This window comes from Polyodon spathula, chromosome 22 (assembly GCF_017654505.1).
Source record: "Polyodon spathula isolate WHYD16114869_AA chromosome 22, ASM1765450v1, whole genome shotgun sequence".
NCBI classification, from domain to species: domain Eukaryota; kingdom Metazoa; phylum Chordata; class Actinopteri; order Acipenseriformes; family Polyodontidae; genus Polyodon; species Polyodon spathula.
In genome coordinates, this window is record NC_054555.1 from 20986048 (window position 1) to 21006835 (window position 20788).

A 20788-nucleotide genomic window follows, 5' to 3' on the forward strand; every position below is an offset into this window, starting at 1 on the left:
TCGTTTTGGGCTACTAATTGCAAAATTGACTCTCACAGATGGGGAACCCCTCTACGTCCCCATGTGTATTTATCCCCCTCTATGAAAATCAACTTTGAAGTGGTCCAAAGCGATTTAACCCCAGAAATGCCCGAGTTACTTATTCAGTTTGCATTAATTTCACAAAATGCACAAGGCGACTCTAGTTTGTGACAGCCTGTTAGATACTGTAAATCACACCAACCTGTGCGAACTTTAATTGAATAAACAAATACGTTGAAACTATAATGAGTAAACAGTGCAAAACAACGCTAACGTTAAACTTGTTTACGTGAAAAAGTGCTGTTGTCAATGTCATGGATGTAGGCTAGTTCATAATGCTCCTTTGACAAAGCTATTAGTATTATTCAAAGGGAGTTTATAATTAATCCAAAAAAAATATAGCGTTAATGGCCTTGTTCTAAAATAAGTCTTCATTCATTGTGTAAAATCTACAACAAAATAGAACCAAAGGTGCACACAGTCACATTTTGCACAACTTAGCACGTTCCTAAGCGGTAATATCTCACCCTCTAGCGGGCAGGATACTCTGCAGCTGTGGATTGTGTTCTGGTTCCGGGTCGGAGTTCGCTGTGGTGCTCGTCCATGTTGGTTAAATTAGACATTGTGCGACTGATTTTTACCGTTTCATTTTAGGAGATAAACGCCTGTTTTCAAGTAGTTTATCTCAACAGAGTCAGCTGGAAGCGGTATTTCGGCCCCCTAACTTAACATCTTTGAGTACTGGTGAGTGTAGAATCAGGGTGAACTACGCTAAGGCTGAGTTGTGTTGGGTGCTGCATCTTGACTGTAGACTGTTATTTTCGAAGCAGTGTTATTATAACTAACAAAGACCATTATCTTGATTGGAACAGGATTGTTGCCGTCAACCCGACATGGTTGTGAAATAACTTTCGTAATTATTTGTACTTTAAAACTACATGAAATGTATCAACTTACATAAGTACAGCTTGTGTGCTGATTTTTTTCAAAGTAATTAATTTGGCACGTAATGGTTAAGCAACCGATTCAGACCCGAGACGTTTCACCCACCTTGACTGTTCACGTAATTATTTTTTTCATATTTCACACCCCTGCGTTTTATCTTGTTGGTGTACCAGTTTGTTTGCATTCCCTTAAAGGGGGTTGCATTTACAGGGGACAAAGCTGGGCCGCTCCACGATTTCTCCTGTTTAAGCTCTATAGATTGTATTGCTACTTGTGTGCAGGTGCACAGTACACTCTTGTTTAAACGCCTGCTTGTCTTTCAGAGCCCCTCTCGCACCTGGAGCGTGCAGGAATGTCAGCGGACAAGAAGAGGAAGCCCAAGGTGATCCGGAACGAGGGCGGAACACCAGAAGGGAAGAGGATGAGAGGAGAGGGGGACCAGGTGAGTGAGTGAGCAGGGTTAGAGGAAGGAAAAAGATTTAGCACACACTGCTAAAGACAATTAGGTGATCTTCAGAGATGTGTATTAAGCATATGTGCAGACACTCCTCTCCAGTGTGCATAATTCATAGCAGGCCTTACGCACACACTGTGGACAATAGGGCAGGCACAGACAAGAATTGGGGGGGGGTGGCACAATTGTCACATATTTTGCATATACAATTCAGTCACCTGGTTGTACACCTCTGCATATCCCTATACTTGTTGGGTGCAGTGGATCATTGTTACAGCAGTTGATAGACCTGAGACTAGTTTGGAGGCAGTGTGGTTGGTGGACTGGGATGGAGGTAGGGTGGCTTCGTTAATAGGATCAAGCACTTGGAAGGAAGCAATTAAGAGCTGATGGAGGGGTTGGCAATGCGGTGGCTTGTGTGCAGCTGGATGTCATGCTTGTTTGCTGGTTTGCAGGAGGCGCGGGTGTACAGTGAGGAGGTGGAGCTGGAGATGAGAAACCCTGCCCAGGACTACACTCTGTACAAGCAGACCTGCAAGATGCTTACCAGACTGATGGCTGAGATCCACGAGCTGAAGAGCAGTAGCAGCAAGGACAGCGTAAGCCAGGACCTTTCCTTCACAACACTCCCTACACTGAATTAATCAAGGACAGCGTAAGCCAGGACCCTTCCTTTACAGCACTCCCTACACTAAATTAATCTAGAACAGCGTAAGCCAGAACCCTTCCTTCACAACACTTCCTACACTAAATTAATCAAGAACAGCGTAAGCCAGGACCCTTCACAACACTCCCTACACTGAATTAATCTAGCCTTACTCTAGTGACTTCAACCCCTTCAGAGTCCAAAGCAGGAGATACAGAGCGAAACACGACCTGCAAGAAAAACAAGAAGATAAGAAAACTCTAAACCAAAAGCAAAACACCTTTTAGAGGTTATGTGTTTTATTTTTTACATTTTTATTTTCTTCCTTGTGTTCAATTAAACCCATTTCAGCTACAGTGGTATGTGTAATATACACATTGCCCACATTTAATATATGTATATTCATTTAACATTTTGATGGCTCATTGAATACAATGCAAATTCTGAGCATAGTGTAAGCATAGACAAGCTAGAGCTGTAAAGGGTACAGTTTGTTGCTTTACTCTTGTTGTATTTTTGTTGATTAGGAGCTTGGTTTTAATCAGATATGACAATATAAAAAGAATTAGCTTGCCAGTACGGTTCAGGAGCACTATTTGTTACACTGTAGTTTCGAAACAACTATTAACACCAAAAATATAAATAAATATTTGTAGTTTTCCTGATATTTCATTTTTGCCCTCCCACATGGCCTGGACTGTGTTGTGCCTTGGGTTGCAGTTGGTGTCTGTTGTTGCTGTAGCTGATCTGGGCTGTGTTGTGTCCTGGGTTGCAGTTGCTTTGTATTGTTGCTGTAGCTGATCTGGGCTGTGTTGTGCCCAGGGTTACAGTTGGTTTCTGTTGTTGTTGTAGCTGATCTGGGCTGTGTTGTGCCCTGGGTTGCAGTTGGTTTCTGTTGTTGCTGTAGCTGATCTGGGCTGTGTTGTGCCCTGGGTTGCAGTTGGTTTGTGTTGTTGTTGTAGCTGATCTGGACTGTGTTGTGCCCTGGGTTGCAGTTGGTTTGTGGTGTTGTTGAAGCTGATCTGGGCTGTGTTGTGCTGTTGCTGTAGCTGATCTGGGCTGTGTTGTGCCCTGGGTTGCAGTTGGTTTGTGTTGTTGTTGTAGCTGATCTGGGCTGTGTTGTGCCCTGGGTTGCAGTTGGTTTCTGTTGTTGCTGTAGCTGATCTGGGCTGTGTTGTGCCCTGGGTTGCAGTTGCTTTGTGTTGTTGCTGTAGCTGATCTGGGCTGTGTTGTGCCCTGGGTTGCAGTTGCTTTGTGTTGTTGTTGTAGCTGATCTGGGCTGTGTTGTGCCCTGGGTTGCAGTTGCTTTGTGTTGTTGTTGAAGCTGATCTGGGCTGTGTTGTGCCCTGGGTTGCAGTTGGTTTGTGTTGTTGCTGTAGCTGATCTGGGCTGTGTTGTGCCCTGGGTTGCAGTTGGTTTGTGTTGTTGCTGTAGCTGATCTGGGCTGTGTTGTGCCCTGGGTTGCAGTTGCTTTGTGTTGTTGTTGAAGCTGATCTGGGCTGTGTTGTGCCCTGGGTTGCAGTTGGTTTGTGGTGTTGTTGAAGCTGATCTGGGCTGTGTTGTGCCCTGGGTTGCAGTTGGTTTGTGTTGTTGCTGTAGCTGATCTGGGCTGTGTTGTGTCCTGGGTTGCAGTTGGTTTCTGTTGTTGTTGAAGCTGATCTGGGCTGTGTTGTGCCCTGGGTTGCAGTTGGTTTGTGTTGTTGCTGTAGCTGATCTGGGCTGTGTTGTACCCTGGGTTGCAGTTGCTTTGTGGTGTTGTTGTAGCTGATCTGGGCTGTGTTGTACCCTGGGTTGCAGTTGCTTTGTGGTGTTGTTGAAGCTGATCTGGGCTGTGTTGTACCCTGGGTTGCAGTTGCTTTGTGTGTTGTTGTAGCTGATCTGGGCTGTGTTGTGCCCTGGGTTGCAGTTGGTTTCTGTTGTTGCTGTAGCTGATCTGGGCTTTGTTGTGCCCTGGGTTGCAGTTGCTTTGTGGTGTTGTTGAAGCTGATCTGGACTGTGTTGTGCCCTGGGTTGCAGTTGGTTTCTGTTGTTGCTGTAGCTGATCTGGGCTGTGTTGTGCCCTGGGTTGCTTGCTTTGTGTTCTAGTTGAAGCTGATCTGGGCTGTATTGTGCCCTGGGTTGCAGTTGGGGTGTGGTGTTGTTTTTGCTGTAGCTGATCTGGGTTGTGTTGTGCCCTGGGTTGCAGTTGCTTTGTGGTGGTTTTGAAGCTGATCTGGGCTGTGTTGTGCCCTGGGTTGCAGTTGCTTTGTGGTGGTTTTGAAGCTGAAGCTGATCTGGGCTGTGTTGTGCCCTGGGTTGCAGTTGGTTTGTGCTCTAGTTGAAGCTGCTGGGTTTGATTATATTTCTGCCTTTCTATCTCTTTCAGGCAGCCGAGATGGAGGAACGACGCATGCAGAGCTGCATCCATTTCATGACGCTGAAGAAACTGAACCGCATTGCTCACATGAGGCTCAAGAAGGGCCGGGATCAAACCCACGAGGTAGGGCTGAGGAGAGGTGCGCAGGAAGAAACAATGGAGATGCTCCTGATGGGGTACTTAAAAATGAAGAGACCCTTTTAATGCTGGATTATTCTGTTAAACGATGAAAACAAAAGTAAGGGAGAGTATATATTCATACCAGCTATAAAACACACTTATTCTTTGCCCAAAAAGCACCTGGTGAAAAACAATGAGCAATGTTGAAAATTTTCTTCTAAACCGCGTAGTATATCCACTTATGCTACATCCTGCAACAGTGCTGCTGGTCTGATTGAAATGAGCAGAAGTCAAAGTGCATTTGAGGTTATGGGAAGGAAACACTGCACTTTGTCAGTGTTGTTCTTATGATAGGTTAAAGGTTTTGGGAAACGTCCTCTTGCCTGTCAGCAGCCTCTTAGTTTTTACTGTCTCCAGCTACTTCCTGTCTTTTTGTCCTACCTTCATTGTCAAAACATGTCCTCTTGGCCTGTCCTCATGTTGCTCTTTCTCACCCTCTGCAGGCAAAGCAGAGAGTGGATGCCCTGCACCTCCAGCTCCAGAACCTGCTCTATGAGGTTATGCATCTGCAGAAAGAGATCAACAAGTGCCTGGAGTTCAAGTGAGTGCCCCTCTCGCTGTCTGGAGACGACTCGCTTGGTAAACACACTACCACTGTGAGTGCAGTGTGAGTTATCACAGTGTTGGGCTTTGCACTTCTGTGGTCAGAGAGGGAAATCTTGGGGATAGTTTGCCTAATTACACCACCTCTTCTCCAAGGTTGAGTAGGCAGGTCTGCTGGTGAAGACACAGGATGACTGTGAATAGGTGCAGTTGGTTTGTGTTGGAGGAGGGGCTGTGCTGTGCTATGTGTGTGTGTTTGTAACCCTGCTGTGATTCTCCTAGGTCCAAGCATGAGGAGATTGAGCTGGTGAGTGTGGAGGAGTTCAGACGGGACGCCCCCCCAGAGATCTCTCGCCCCGAGATCTCCGCCACAGACCCACACCAGCTCACCCTGTGCCGCCTGGACTGGGAGCTGGAGCAGAGGAAGAGGTACTGCCAAATTCACAACTCCGACCACTTCTATACAGCAAGCCTTTACAACACCTTGGATCTGCTGGGAATCCCCTATGTACAATTGCCATTAACCCTTAGCGGTCCATTTATTCAGCGCTTGTCAGGCGCGTCGGGTCCAATTTGTTTTCACACGTTCTGTTTATTTTACACGCGCTGTTTCCTTTTTTCAGAGTAAAAGAGGTTTAAAATGCACTGCATAGCAAAAGGCCACTCAGTACTGCATCTCCAGCCAAGCCCCACCCCTTGTTCGCTGTATTTTTCACATACCTCTTCATAGTCGTGCATCCTGATAAATCCTCTCCTGATCACTGGTTTTATCACCAAACTCCTTAATAATGCAATCCAAGTCATTATTTTATTACTATAACATCTCAAAAAGCTCTGCAAACGTCAGTGATATTCTTTGAGGTCTGGATGCGGAAGCAGCTATCTGTTAATGTCCGTGTTATCTCTCTGGAGTAGGGGCTATGTGTATTTCTCTGATACACCCTTTTTTTCCGGCTCCTATCGGTCTCGCTCAGCCATTGAAAGGTTTTCTCTGATTTTTCCTGAGAAATAAGCAACTAGAGACCTGTGCTTGACATCTTTTTGAGGATGTCGGACAGGGTCTGACACAGGACTGGAAAGGGAAAATTGTAATGTCGGACCTGGTCCGACATAGGACTGCAAAGGGTTGATAATATATTAGTGATATATATGTATCTAAATGTAGATTGATTTTCATATGCAGAAAATACTGTACATGAATAATAAAGCAAAACAAAAACCCATACATTTTAACATGAATGTCTTTTATAAGACTCTACAGACATAATTGTGATTTTGCTGTTCAACTGTATTTTAAAAGTAAATGTGGTCAACTTACAACCCCCTAAAATCTTTAGATACTTCCACTCTGAGAACCATGGCTCAGACATTTTTGAGTGGCTGGATTCACTCATGCAGTGGGGCAGTTTAGCTTTAAAATTTGTTCCTGCTTTGATTAACAAGGCTTAAATATGATAAAGTAAATAACATTCCAGTCTATAAACATCTTCAGTTCGGAACTGTAGCCCTGTTCTGGGATTATTGATTACTGGGGTATTCTACAGTTCCAGTGCATCATATGCACGTCAAAGCTCTTATTAGTTTATTCCTTAGATTGCAAACCAAGTCATTGAAATCTACTTTCTTTTTACCTCAATACCACATTGAACATCTTTTATAGATCTAGATGCTGACTCCTAAAAAAGTATAACACTGGTAGCTGTTGCTTCCTGTCTTTAGGTCACATTTACTTCAGTGGTAAACTACAGTAACATCACGTGGCCTGTAGCACACAGACTGATTTGGTACCAGAAGGTTGCGGTTTTAGCAATTATTAATCTCCAAGTTCAGCATATAAAAGTAGTGAAGATCCAAAAGGCCTCCAGCACAACACAGCTGGAGGAACAATGATGATGTTGATAATACAAAGTGATAAAATAAGCATTCCTTTAGGGGACTATACAGCCTAGTGTTGTTAAGTAATATCAGGGGCTACCAGCGCATCTTCATGGGGTGTGTGTGGCTGGCTCACTGCCTTAGCTGCCCTGAGTCCTGACCAGCTCCCTGTTTGTGTCATGCAGGCTGGCAGAGAAGTACAAGGAGTCTCTGGCCAGCAAGGAGAAGATCATGAAGGGCATTGAGATCAAGAAGGAGTATCTGAGCAGCCTGCAGCCCCGGCTTACCGAAATCATGCAGGTGCTGCACCTCTCCCCCCCCCATCAGTTATTATCTTGTGTCCATTCTTAAATTCCACCCTTTTCTTTCTTGACTGCTTGTTTTAGAATGTTATTTCTATTCTTGTAATTCTTTTTAGTTGCTTTGGGTGACAAATATAGTTAGAACATAGCGACTAGGTTGAGCAGGCTGGATGTAATTGACAAAATAAATCTTGCCTGCCCTGCACTGCCATTGATTATGTGTGTCTCAGATGTTCAATTGTGAAGATAAATATTATCTGGTACTGTATGAAGTTAAGTAAATCTTTTTAATGCACCTTCTCTGCAGTTTCCCCAGGAGAGAGCGCGTGTCCTCACCCATCCACACCTCTTTCTTGTCATTAAATTAATAAAAACAAAAACCTTAAAGATAATTGAAAAGATTTTATGTTTTAGTAAAAAGCAACTGAAAAGAGAGAATTTAAGTTGGAAGAAAATGTTCTATTCTCTGTATTTTGTAGATGCAAAAGTATTAAATTCCACAAGGGCTGTGTAAAAAAGGAAAACAAAGATTTATAGATGTTCAACAGCAAATACATGTTGATATTACTTGTATTTGCAAAATTGTGTGTGTGTGTCTATATATATATATATATATATATATATATATATATATATATATATATATATATACACACACACACACACACACACACACACACACACACACACACAGTGCCTTGCAAAATTATTCAGACCCCTGACCAATTCTCGCATATTACTGAATTACAAATGGTACATTGAAATTTCGTTCTGTTCGCTATTTTTTTTTAAAACACTTTAACTTAAAATCAGTTATTGTAAGGTGACATTGGTTTTATGTTGGGGAAATATTTTTAAGAAAAATAAAAAACTGAAATATCTTCCTTGCATAAGTATTCAACCCCCACACAATAATATTTGGTAGAGCCACCTTTCACTGTAATAACAGCTTTAAGTCTTTTGGGGTAAGTATGTACCAGCTTTGCACACAGTGTCGGAGTGATTTTGGCCCATTCTTCTTGGCAGATTTGCTCCAGGTTGTTCAGGTTGGTTGGACAACGCTTGTGGACCGCAATTTTCAAATAGTGCCACAGATTCTCAATGGGATTGAGATCAGGACTTTGATTGGGCCACTGTAGAACATTCACCTTTTTGTTCTTGAGCCACTCCAATGTTTGTTTGGCCTTGTGCCTGGGATCATTGTCCTGCTGAAAGGTGAATTTCCTCCCAAGCTTCAGTTTTTTAGCGGACTGAAGCAGATTCTCTTGCAGTATTTTCTTGTATTTTGCTCCATCCATTCTTCCTTCAATTGTAACAAGATGCGCAGTCCCTGCTGATGAGAAACATCCCCACAGCATGATGCTGCCACCACCATACTTCACTGTAGGGATGGTGTGTCTTGAGGCATGGGCAGTGTTAGGTTTGCGCCACACATAGCGCTTTGAGTTTTGGCCAGAAAGCTCTATCTTAGTCATCTGACCACAAAACCTTTTCCCACATCGCAGCTGGGTCACTCTCATGCTTTCTGTCAAACTCCAGACGTGCTTTCAGATGGTACTTTTTGAGTAACAACTTCTTTCTTGCCACCCTCCAATACAGGCCAGTGTTACGCAGAGCTCTTGATATGGTTGACTGGTGCACCATTACTCCACTCCCAGCCACTGAACTCTGTAGCTCCTTCAAAGTGATTGTTGGCCTCTCTGTGGCTTCTCTCACAAGTCTCTTCATGTTTGAGCTCTGAGTTTTGAGGGACGGCCTTTTCTTGGCAGTGCCTGGGTGTTGTGATGCAGCTTTCACTTCCTGATTATTGATCCAACTGTGCTCACTGGGATATCCAAACACTTGGATATTATTTTGTACCCTTTCCCTAATCTATGCATTTGTATTACTTTATCTCTAACTTCTGTAGAATGCTCTTTGGTCTTCATTTTTCTTCAGATTCACAGTCTTACCAATGATCCTTCAACAGTGGGGTTTTTATCCAGAAAATGTGACAGCAACTTTAATGGTTCACAGGTGGAGGCCAATGGTAAGGTAATTGTGTCCTTGTTGGGGCAGTTTCTTTCATCAGTGCAAACTGGGAGCTTCCACAGCACAGGGGTTGAATACTTATGCATTATTGATATTTCAGTTTTTTATTTTTCTTAAAAATATTTCCCAACATAAAACCAATGTCACCTTACAATAATTGATTCTGCGTTTTAGTTTTTAAAAATAAAATATCAAACGGAACGAAATTTCAATGTACCATTTGTAATTCAGTAATATGAGAGAATTGGTCAGGGGTCTGAAAAATATATATATATGACACATACACATTTTGAGCCCTGCTCATATAGGTAGCCTCTCCCACTCTGCTTTCTCTCCAGGCTTCCCGGCCAGTACAGGACTACCTGTCTATGCCTTTCGAACAGACTCAGAAACAGAACGAGGTGGCGAGGCACCTGCCCCCGCCCCTCTACGTGCTGCTAGTCCAGGCCAACGCTTATGGGCAGGCTTGTGGTAAGTAACCCCAGTTTCTAATGTTTTGCTGGTAATACACTGCTCAGCAGTAGTTATTTATATAAAGGCACTTGGGCTGGTCTAGCCTATGTTGTAAATGTCTATGACAGGTCACTAGAACCGAAGCACTGCTCCTCAACTCTGTTAAAAGCATCTGAATGCAGATTTAAACAAACATCTTTGAGTTACTGCGGAGTGTCCAATAGAGACAGTGTTTAAATCTCATTCGCGCATTACTTTCCGTCTTGAGATGGGAATGGATTGTTTTTTTTTTAGCTGTTTGCAGTTCCCCTGTATTTCAGATAAGAAGCTGTCTGTCTCGATTATTGGAGATGTAAATGAAGCAAAGGCCCTCTCTAAACCCCCAGAGGACTCCCAGGGTGAGCTACAACATCAGAGCCCATTTGTATAGTACCAGAGACAGTGCTGGAGTGGAGAGCACCCTTCTATTGCATTGGAGCAGAGAGCCTGTATTGTATATGTGGTAGCGGTAATGATAACAACATTTCGATCTTCAGCCCAGCTGACACTCACTTGAATGCAAATGTTTGAATCGAGTGCTACAAGCAGTCTAATGAATGGGCCCCTTTCTTTCCAGATGATGAGAGTGACTCTGATGCTGAAGAGGAACAAAACGTTGTGAGTGTGTTTAGAAATGTCCTGTACCATGTCTCAAAGAAAGTAACTACTGTAGTTAGAAAAAGTACAAACATCTTCTACCTTTAAATCCACAAGCAACCTAAAATCAATAGAAAAAAAACTTTTCCTCTTTTGATGTTATCCCTTTCCAGAGTTGAAAAACCAGAACAAAATGCTCCAACTCGCTGTAGATCTCCACGCCCTTAAAACTGTCAACCACTAGATGTCGCCTTGTCTCTTTGTTTGAAGCCTATGTTGATGTAAACTTGTAATGTAAAATACGATCAAACAGCAGAAAAGCTGAGTATCTGTGTATTGCCCTGCTTGTTGAAATCCTAAAGTCATCATTTCCAAGAGCTGTTTTTAGAAATGTATGTATTTAGGGAGGATGTCCGCTGAGATGTTCCATCTTGGATCCAGGAATGTCCAGCTGCAGTTTATAGTATTTTTGCAGGATCAAAGACAATTATAATGTGTTGTAAAAGCGTGTAAAGTGTAAAAAGGCATAGCAGTGTTAATACGTTGCTGTTTGTAGACAATCAGAATTTTAAAACTACCACAGTATGTATCATTCTAACTGTTAAGATCAATCCTCAAAGTAATGTTGTGTTGCAAACTTAGACAGACACCCCCAACAACCCCCAGAATCCGATTCGCAGTAACATATGCTAAATTGTGTTAACACCAAGTTTCTTGAAAACTGGATTAGCGATTCTGCAGATAGATGAAAGAATGTAAGGTGTGATATACGGACAGACGGATCTCCGCCTCTCCTATCTTCTTTGACAATTGTATGCTAACATGAGAGAAGAAAATGTAAAAAACTGTCAATCAGTGTTGCAGTAAGAAACTGTGAAGTGTACTCACCGTTTCTTACTGCAACAGAGTAGAAAGCAAGAGAGTAACCCCCCCCCCCCCCCCCCAAGGCAGAACCACTTAGATACAGCTGCATTTACTGTGGATCACGTATACCCTTCTGAGCTGAAACTTTTTATTCCAAATCCCTATGCCCTTGAATCCACAAAACAAACCTAATAGTAGTTCTGGCTGAATCTTATTTCAGTGGAGACATTGAAGGCTAACAGTTTGCACAAACAAGTAGTAGATTAAAACTATAAGGAGGAAAAAGACACCAATTAAAAAGCAGTCGCGTGCGTGCCTGCGCGCTGAGTTTTTCTTTGCTGTGATTGGTTGCAGAAGCGAAGGCGGCCCACACTGTGTGTTCAGCTGGATGATAAACGCAAGGAGATGCTGAAACGCCACCCGTTGTCCGTCAGTGTTGACCTCCAGTGCAAAGGTGAGAGAGAACACTGTTCACTTCCTTCCTATGCAGGGGGGAAGGGGTATTCCAATCCGCTGGTAGAGCTGTAAAGTTAGAGAGAGAGGTGATATTCAAAACACTGTTAGGGCTTCCAGGTTTCACAAAAACAATAACATGGAAGGTGCTGGTGATAATGAAGGTGCGAGTGAGCAAAGAGCTTGTGTTCCAGTGCAGAGATTTCTTCACACTACAATCCATCAGCGGCTTCTTGCTGGTGGCACTGAAATAGATTTTTTTTTTTGTACTCAGCAATGGGCCCCTGGAAGAGCTCTGTGCAGAAATTAAGAGTCCAAACTCTGCAATATAGAAGCTTTGTCAGCAAGTCTAATAAATACAGTATGGTGCAGTTTTAGAGTTACTGAGCCTTCTGTCAAAATATCTTCTGAATTCAGGACCGTCGTCATTTTTTTTTTTTTTTTTTTTTTTTTTAAATAATCTGGATATGCATGTAGTATGTTTGACAGGAGAGCAAATTAAAAATAAAATAAAGTTGATGGAGGGGAGTGTGTGTGTGTGTCACATGTTATACGGCTTATGGTGTCAAAGTCATTGCTAGGTTGAAAAATCTGACAAAACCTAAGGTACATATTTTTCAATTTTTTTTAATGCAGAGGTATTTATTTTAGTCTGGAGTTTATATGTGTTCTCAAGCACTATAAAAACAAACAAAAGAGAAAGAAAATGGGGCAGGCAGTAGTTTGATTACTTGATTGATTTGATTTGTTTTTTGCTGTTGTTTTTTTAATGAATTCATTGAGACACTGTTGTAATTATGTGCTCTCTCTCTCTCTCTCCTCAGATGGCAGTGTGTTGCACCTCTTCTTCTATTACCTGCTGAACCTCAACATCATGACGGTGAAAGTGAAAGTAACGACAGGGACTGAGCTGTCCGGGGCCATCAGCGCAGGGTAGGAGGGGTGTGCTCACAGTGTGGGGTTAGTCAGTGCAGGATAAGATGGAGTGTGCTCAGTGTGGGGTTAGTCAGTGCAGGGTAGGAGGGAGTGTGCTCAGTGTGGTGTAGGAGGGAGTGTGCTCACAGTGTGGGGCTAGTCAATGCAGGGTAGGAGGGATGTGCAGTTGATATTGAAGTATGTGCAGTTGATATTGAAGTATGAGCAGATGTGCCTTCTAGTTCTGACAGCAGGCTCTCGAAAGAAGTAGAACAAACTGAGTGCTGCAGAATCGATTATTCAGATCGAGCGCGACACAGAAATCAGGTGCTGGCAGTCAGACGAGGGTCATTGGTGTCGATTGGGCTAATTGAAACTCCAGAAGAAGCAGCTGCTTGGGGGTATGGCAGTTGCCATTCTCTACAGAATCTAAGAAAAGCAGCAGTAATCACAAATCCAAGCAGTTGTTTCTTCACTGGAATTGTAAATTTAGCACAGTCAAAAACAACCCCCCTCATCTGTGGAAAGTTCAGTGTGAATAATTGGTTCATGCAGCTCTACAGAGTGATTTGGTTAATCTGTATAGTCCCGACACTAAAATGAAAATCTAGCCCCAGTTGGCATCACTTCAGATAACAGTGACTGTCTCCTCTTGCTGGTGAAGCTGTGCGTGCCTTCCTGCCTGCAGCACACTCTGATCACCGAATTACAAATGTGTGCATTGGAAATATTATGAAAGTCAGTTTATTTTAGTTTTATTAGAATATTTGCTAAAAGAAATGAATGTTGTTCTTGTGCAGAGAGCTTCTGAGCCCGGAGTCCCTCCTTAACTGCCTGTACCCTGGGGACCAAGGTACTGAGACCCCCAATCCTGCCAACCGCTACCAGTTTGATAAAGTCGGGTAAGGAGGGGGGCAGGGGAGGTGGATAGCTGACAGGACACGAGTCGTTCCAGACCGCATTGACACAACAAAATAGACACCATAATAAACACACATAACAGCTGAATTTACTATGTAGCAATTTATACTATGTGTCATATACGTTGCTTCATGTTTCCCCACATTCAGTTTACACTGTCTGCATGTTTTTGTATTTGATTTATTTTTCCCACCTGTATTGTAGTTGTGAAGTCACTTTGGGACTAAATGACAATGTTTGAGATGTTTTTAAGTAATTTATATATTTACAGGCAGAAAACATCATACGTTTAATAAAAGTGAGATCTAGTACACACGGTAGTGGTAGAGGATTTGTATTGGCTCCCTGTCATAAATATAAAAACTGAATTATTCTTAGAATTAAGTCATTTAAAGCATCTTCTTGATATTGAAGTATGATTAGTACTAACGTGTATAATTATAAAACGTGGAGGGGGTCTGGCTTTGCACATCTTTGTCATTTCAGTACACACCTATATCAACATATATTTTGCATATGTAAAGTGTCTTGATGCAGATACACTGTGAATCGCTTCACCCCAAGCTAGCTGTACAGGCTGACAAAGTGGACACAGACAGCCTCTGACTCTTGTGCTTCTCTTGTAGGATTCTGATGTTCGGTGACTATGTGGCTGAGCTGGGACACCCTTACACCTGGGTTCAGAACCTGGGGGGGCTGCGATTCCCCACTGGCAGACCTGAGGTGACTCTCCTGGGCAGGCTAACCCACAGCCAGCACGTCGCCTGGGGACCCTGTGTTCTTTCTACACATTTCCCTCTAGACTCTAGACTCCAGAGCAAGATTGCATACAATTTTTATGGAACGGCATTGTGTGGTGACTGTAAACTCTAAGAAACATGTTTTGGTTGATGTCTTAATGCCTTTTTAAATGTGGTATTATTCTACATCGCATATCTCTTGTCAGCGAGGATGTGTTTCTTGTTTAATTAGTTTGACTAACTTTCCCTGAAAGCGGCTCTGTATTTTTATATCTATTTAAACATTATGTGGCCATCATTAAGCTGTGTTCTTAGTCTATATTTTGGCTTCAGATGGATCTCTGGGATTGCAACTGATCTGAAACAGCTTTGTACTTGTATTAGAAGATGAAAGCAGGCTGCTTATTGAAGGCAATGTGTCTGTATTTGTGTGCAGCAGGCAGGGCCCACAGGCAGCTCTCTCAGTGCCAGCCACATGGAGGCCACCATGAAGCTCCTGAAAAGCCGTCTGGAGTCCCGTCTGGCTCTGCACAAGCAGTTTGCCTCCCTTGGTAAGGTACCAACGTTTTCTTTTACATCCCAAACAGCAAAATGCCAAAAGATTAGCTCTGTCGTCGCTCCTGTTCATTAGATTAGTCGACCTGCCACTGGTACCATTCAAACCAAAACATGGTATTCAAACATTAAAATGTGGCTTGCAAGAGCACTGTAACTAGCTTGTGTACTGTAGTTTAAATATGATTGCAGGAAAGGGAAAACGTGCAGGGAATACTATCCCTGTTGTAGCTGTCCCATCTTTATATAGCTGATTCTTTCATTTGATGTTTTTGATGTCAGATTATATTTTCTTCTAGAACATGGTTAAGACAGTGTTTCCACAGTGAAAGTTGCTGATGTCCTGTCTTCCTGTACTTTTTTCAGAGCACAGCATTTTGCCAGTGTCCAACGAGTGCCAGAGTCTCTTCCCAGCCAAGGTGGTTTCAAGGTTGATCAAATGGAGTACCATCACTTACGAGGAGTATGCGGTATGTAGAGAGAGTAAAGGATTGTACGAGGATGCCCAGGAGAGGCACCTGTGAGGAGTATGTAGTATGTAGAGAGAGAATAAAGGCTTGTACGTATGGATGCCCAGGATTTATTTACTCTTCTATTTTGTGCTGTTTTGGTAGTAAATAAAATGCAGAATATTCAGACAGTACAATTTCGGTGTACAGAGTTTTCTGAATTGTATGTGTTTTAAATCATCTTTTTAGCTCTTTGTAAGATATGTTTTAGGTGTGTCCATTTTAGCAAATGCCTAGATAAATGAATGTACTGCATCAAGAAGACAGGTTAGATTGGTATTTTTTTCAAGTTCTGTTTTGTTTTTTTAAATAATTTCTACTCTCTTGTATAAGCTCTTTTTTAATTTTTCAATCTACAATAGTCAATTATCTGATCTTTGATTAACCGTACTGTCTAATTGACTGAACTCACCTGTAATCATGTGATGAATTACTTGTGGTGTATTACAAACACAGCTTGTGCTGCTAAAACAGCTAAGAGATTTAGCTGCCAAAAAAAGGACCAGCAGACTGAGGCAATTGAAAGTTGCAGAATTATTCAGACCACCAAAACCTTAGATGGAGGACTGTGTGCTTTTAAATTGTTGCAGTTAAGCAAATTAAAGCAGTCACCTCGTTCTTGATTATTATCTTTATTTTATTGATTTCAGTTTCACGTTATTACAATGCCTTAATCCAGGTATCAAAGTATAGAAACACGAACTGAGTTTTTGAAGTTTAATGATTCCTAAAGGTGTTGCTAAGTACGTGTGTGTGTTAAGTTTATTCAGTAGGCTGTTTGCAGTAATTGTTATTAATACCTGTTTGATTACACTGTGTAACAAAAAACTTTTTTATTTTCTTCCTGGGTAGGTAGTTTTAAAAGGAATCTCAAAAGGTGCTTAAATACAGTAGAGTCAATTATCCAAACTAACTGGGACCAATGCTGGTTCACATAATCGATTCGTATGGATAACACTATGTAACACAATTTTTGTTCCTGGGTAGTAAGTGTTATTTCCTAATTGCTTATGCCTAAAAGTATAGAAAATGGCTATTATTCCCCACAAACTTTGCTTTTGTGACCAGGACAGCGATATTTCAAAATATCACTATTTCCAATGGGAAAATGGGCAAATGTGTGTCTTCGTTCACATAAAGTCAGAAAAAAACAACATATGAATCCAAATTAACATGTATTTATACTAAAGTAATACAAAAATGACTACAAAATTTACAATTATACAGTAAATACAGTATAATCGTAAATCTTGAAAAACTACTCACTTCTAAATCTTTTGTAGTCATTTTTGTATTACTTTAGTATAAATACATGTTAATTTGGATTCATATGTTGTTTTTTTCTGACTTTATGTGAATGAAAAGACACACATTTGTGGGGAATAATAGCCATTTTCTATACTTTTAGGCATAAGCAATTAGGAAATAACACTTACTACCCAGGAACAAAAATTGTGTTACATAGTGTTATCCATACGAATCGATTATGTGAACCAGCATTGGTCCCAGTTAGTTTGGATAATTGACTCTACTGTATTTAAGCACCTTTTGAGATTCCTTTTAAACTATATTGTTATGGGTTTGCCTACATTCTGTAAACCCTTTCATTGTATGACCTGCCTGTAGTGAACATTGTACACGGATCTGTCAGTAGATTTGGTAGTTATGCAAGTGCCTCATTGCCTCGACTACGTTTTGACTACAGTGTGGATGAGAATGCATTAATACTTTTAAGTGCTGCAAGAACTTGAAAGACACACAACAGTAAAGGAAAATAATGGAAAAGATAAGGAGCATTGAGGGAAATGTGTCAACATTCTGACGGAATTCTCATGCAAATGTAAAAGGAACACGGGCTATGGAAGCCGTTCAGTCATGTCTTGGAATTAAGGTTCAATGCATAAGCTTTGATGAACCTAGAATGCAGTATGTTAACCCCACTCTGACTTTCCAGGGGCTGCCCTACACCCAACAAGTCCTGGAGGCCGGGATGGTACAGGAGACTGACCTCCTCTTCACAGCTCTCATCGAGAGGGGCACAGGTTAGCCTGGCACTCCCATATACACACACACACCACCCTGCCCCCACACCCATACCCCCACAGACACATCTTTGGCTAGAATAAAGCAGAAACCATTATTTTGTATAGATAAGCATCCATCAGACCATTATTTTTAAATTGAGAACTTTGGGCAACTAGCTCTGCTCTGAGTTTCTATAGCTATAGTATTAACCCCCCTCCAAACACACACACACACATATTCAATTAAAGGCATGCAATCTTGAGTGAGACTCATGGTTGAATAACTCCTGTTTTGTCTGATCTGATCGTTGCAGATTTAGCAGGATGCTGATTGCTAAGTCCTAATCAGTCAACAATATAGTCCTATAACAATTTCAACAAGGGCTTTTCCAGGTATTGAAATCTGTGTGCACTCAGTAATGTGTCTCTTCTTGATCCCCCAGCCAAGCTGCAGGCCGCGGTGGTCCTGAACCCTCGCTACTCGACTGTGCCCCCCCTCTTCAGCCTTTCACTCAGCTGGAAAGGAGAGCGCAGTGGGCGGACTGACGACAATCTCCGGGTAACAAACACAAAGTCTGATGCTGCATCATTGAATAGAGTAGATAATAAGCAGAATGACAGTCATGTAACAAAATACACCGAGAGCATGAGCCAAATCGTAACTGGACCAGTGCAGGTATATTATACATCAAAGAAAGAGAAGAAAATACATTTAGAGCAAATTGCTTGTAATCATTTATTTAGTAGATTTGTTTGTAGCTGAGAATTTTGAAATGTATATTAAAACGTTGTATAGTTCAGGATGTCTGTTTGTATTTGAGATTGCTCCCTTTATCTAACATTGTATTCCACTGTGAATAGCTTTAGTTTTAAACCCTGGAATGCCAGTCTGCTGCACTGTCACCTGTTATGAGGACTCAGGCAATTGAAGTGCGCCTTAGACTTTTGACATGGGTCAACATTTGCTTGGTACCTGGCATTAGGGGGCAGCATTGTAGCATGTTTTTTTTTTTCTTCTTAAAAATAAAAGAAAGAAGAAACTACCATTTTCAAATAAATGCAGAGGTTGAAATTCAGTCTTGAGCACTTCTAAATCACACTACTAACTGTGCTCTCTCTCTCCTCTCTCTCTCACACTCTGCTCTCATTCTCTTTCCTCTCCCTCCTTTCCTTCTCTGTCTCTCTCTCTCTCCCTCTCTCTTCAGGCGATGGAGGCCGAGGTGAATGTGTATCACCGGGAGCTGCGTGGGCCCCACCCCGGGTACCAGCTCTTGACCAATCAGCTGCAACGGCTGTGCATGTGCCTGGACGTGTTTCTGGAGACGGAGAGCCAGGATGAGAGCGTGGAGGGGCCACGCGAGTTCCCTCGTGAGAAGATGTGTCTGCGTACCGTCCGGTCAGTGATGTCATGTGTCTCCTAGTGTGGGAAAACTGCACACCTTTCTATTCAAAATCTGTGTTTTAACATCTTACAACCAAAAAAAAAAAAAAAAAAAAAGATTTTGGTTGAGCTATCAAAAACAATAGCTTCATTTTTTTTTCTGTGGCATTCAGTTTTGTAAAATGTGGTTTATAAAAAAGTATATAACTAAATATATTTAAAGAAAAAGACATCTAATACATGTATTCTTTCTGTCATATGGAGCAGATCTTCTGGATCTCCATTCTTAACCTCTCTCTGCACAGCATTACTAACATCTAAGATTATAGTTAACCCACGTGACCAGTTTATTTGTAGATGACTACACCAGTACTCGGAGTTTGAAACCTACTTGCCTATTGAGAAGAAGCATCTTGCAGGCTTGTGGATTGTCTGTCACTGCTCCAGACTCTGATCGCTTCTCTTTCCTCCAGGGGGCCCAATCGGCTGAAGCCTTTCAAATTCAACCACCCCCAGGGCTTCTTCAACCACAGATGAGCTTGCAGCACAGAGATCCACACCTGGGCAGGGCAGATTCATCAGGGTCCAAGTGCAAGTGGCACCACTTTTTGTGAAAGGCAAACCAAGGTCTAATGTTGGAAATACTGGAGCCCATTTGTGAGCCTGTTCATTTTCTTTCTGAGTTGCTTGCTGTTTGTTTAGTGACATTGGACCTGGATAAATCTGGCCTCTTTTCTTCCATTCTTCATGTGAGGGTTCAGTCTGCTTTTGTATGAAATGTAACACTTTCTGTATTTTCATTTATCAATAAAATGATTATGCCTCATTTTTCTCCTTCCATCATTTTGTATTTGTATCGTGACATGGATGCATGTCCTCACTAACATGCATATAGGTCAAGGCCTTGTACTGTTTCTACTTCAGATTTTAAATATGCTGTATCTAGTGACATTTCTTGTGAGTGTTGCAGTCTAGGTCATTTCTGGCTTGTGATCGTTGCTTCATGTTTAGTACTCCCGTGGGCTGGGAATGAAATTCGTCTACACCTCATTGTTACACCTTTTAAAGTCCATTGAGCAATATGTGTTGCAATCATTTCATCGAGCTCTCATTTTCGTTTTTAAAATAAGCACACTGAATTGTGACGCAAAAGAAATGGCATTGAAATATCTGCAAGGATATGTCATCTTTTTCAATATAAAAATCCTGTATAGCGTACAGGAATTATCTTGTTGGCTCTGTGTACTTTAACCAGGCACATGAAGCAGGAATTAATTGGGTTTATTTCCAAAGTTTCTTCAATGTGTGTGTGTGCATGTGTGTCGCCTCCTTTTCTGAGTTGTACTGCCCTGAATCTGTCTTCTCCATTTGATCTTAGCATCACGTCACTCTAAACAGTGTAGTCTTTAAATGCACTTTGCAACTTTTCTCTTTTAATAATGTGAATGTCTTAGCATCTTACAGGCCACTCCCAGCATTAGCATTGTTCACCTGGCATTTGGAAGTGCCTATTACCTTGGCTTAGTTGTCTCATACATAGGATTCATGTCTTTTGATGAAGCAAGGACATTTTTTCCCACAAGTTACAGGGAGTATCTGAATCTGGGGATATAAAGTGTGTGTTCACGTTTCTATGATACTGATCGCTCTAATTATCCCCCATTTGGGGAGCATTATATCAGTGGCAATCTGGGAAAATAGTGGCCATTGGTTTTCATATATTTAGAGCCTTGTGATTGTGTACTGTCTGCCGTGTATGTAGCTCATGTTGATCAAATGTTTCATGATCATGATACCTCTAATTTTGGCATGAATGTCACTGACCGTGCGTGTTTTATATTCACAGTTGGGATGGCTCACTAATTTTGTTTCTCTCTGAAATACTTCGCTAGTGCCAGTGTTGATCTGTGTGCTCTGCTAAGCAGAGCACACAAAAATGGGGCCTTTTATGTGTTGTCTTATCCGTTTTGTTACTGTTCACGGT

General features: G+C 41.8%; 1 protein-coding gene across 2 annotated transcripts; it reads left to right on the forward strand.

The window, feature by feature from the left end:
- Nucleotides 1-591: 591 nt before the first annotated feature.
- On the forward strand, nucleotides 592-19630 carry LOC121297319 (THO complex subunit 5 homolog). 2 transcript variants are annotated; one of them, XM_041223570.1, is made up of 20 exons: nucleotides 592-765; nucleotides 1290-1408; nucleotides 1876-2019; nucleotides 4432-4545; nucleotides 5046-5143; nucleotides 5428-5574; nucleotides 7206-7320; nucleotides 9692-9824; nucleotides 10127-10204; nucleotides 10423-10463; nucleotides 11661-11760; nucleotides 12584-12692; nucleotides 13475-13576; nucleotides 14222-14318; nucleotides 14772-14886; nucleotides 15257-15360; nucleotides 17354-17441; nucleotides 17867-17982; nucleotides 18629-18819; nucleotides 19278-19630. In XM_041223570.1, exons 2-20 carry the CDS (start codon nucleotides 1319-1321, stop codon nucleotides 19339-19341), a joined length of 2046 nt encoding a protein of 681 aa, XP_041079504.1. In that variant the 5' UTR covers nucleotides 592-765; nucleotides 1290-1318; the 3' UTR covers nucleotides 19342-19630. The 2 variants fall into 2 exon arrangements, with proteins under 2 accessions (XP_041079504.1, XP_041079505.1); XM_041223571.1 differs by having other exon boundaries at nucleotides 14775-14886.
- Nucleotides 19631-20788: the final 1158 nt, after the last annotated feature.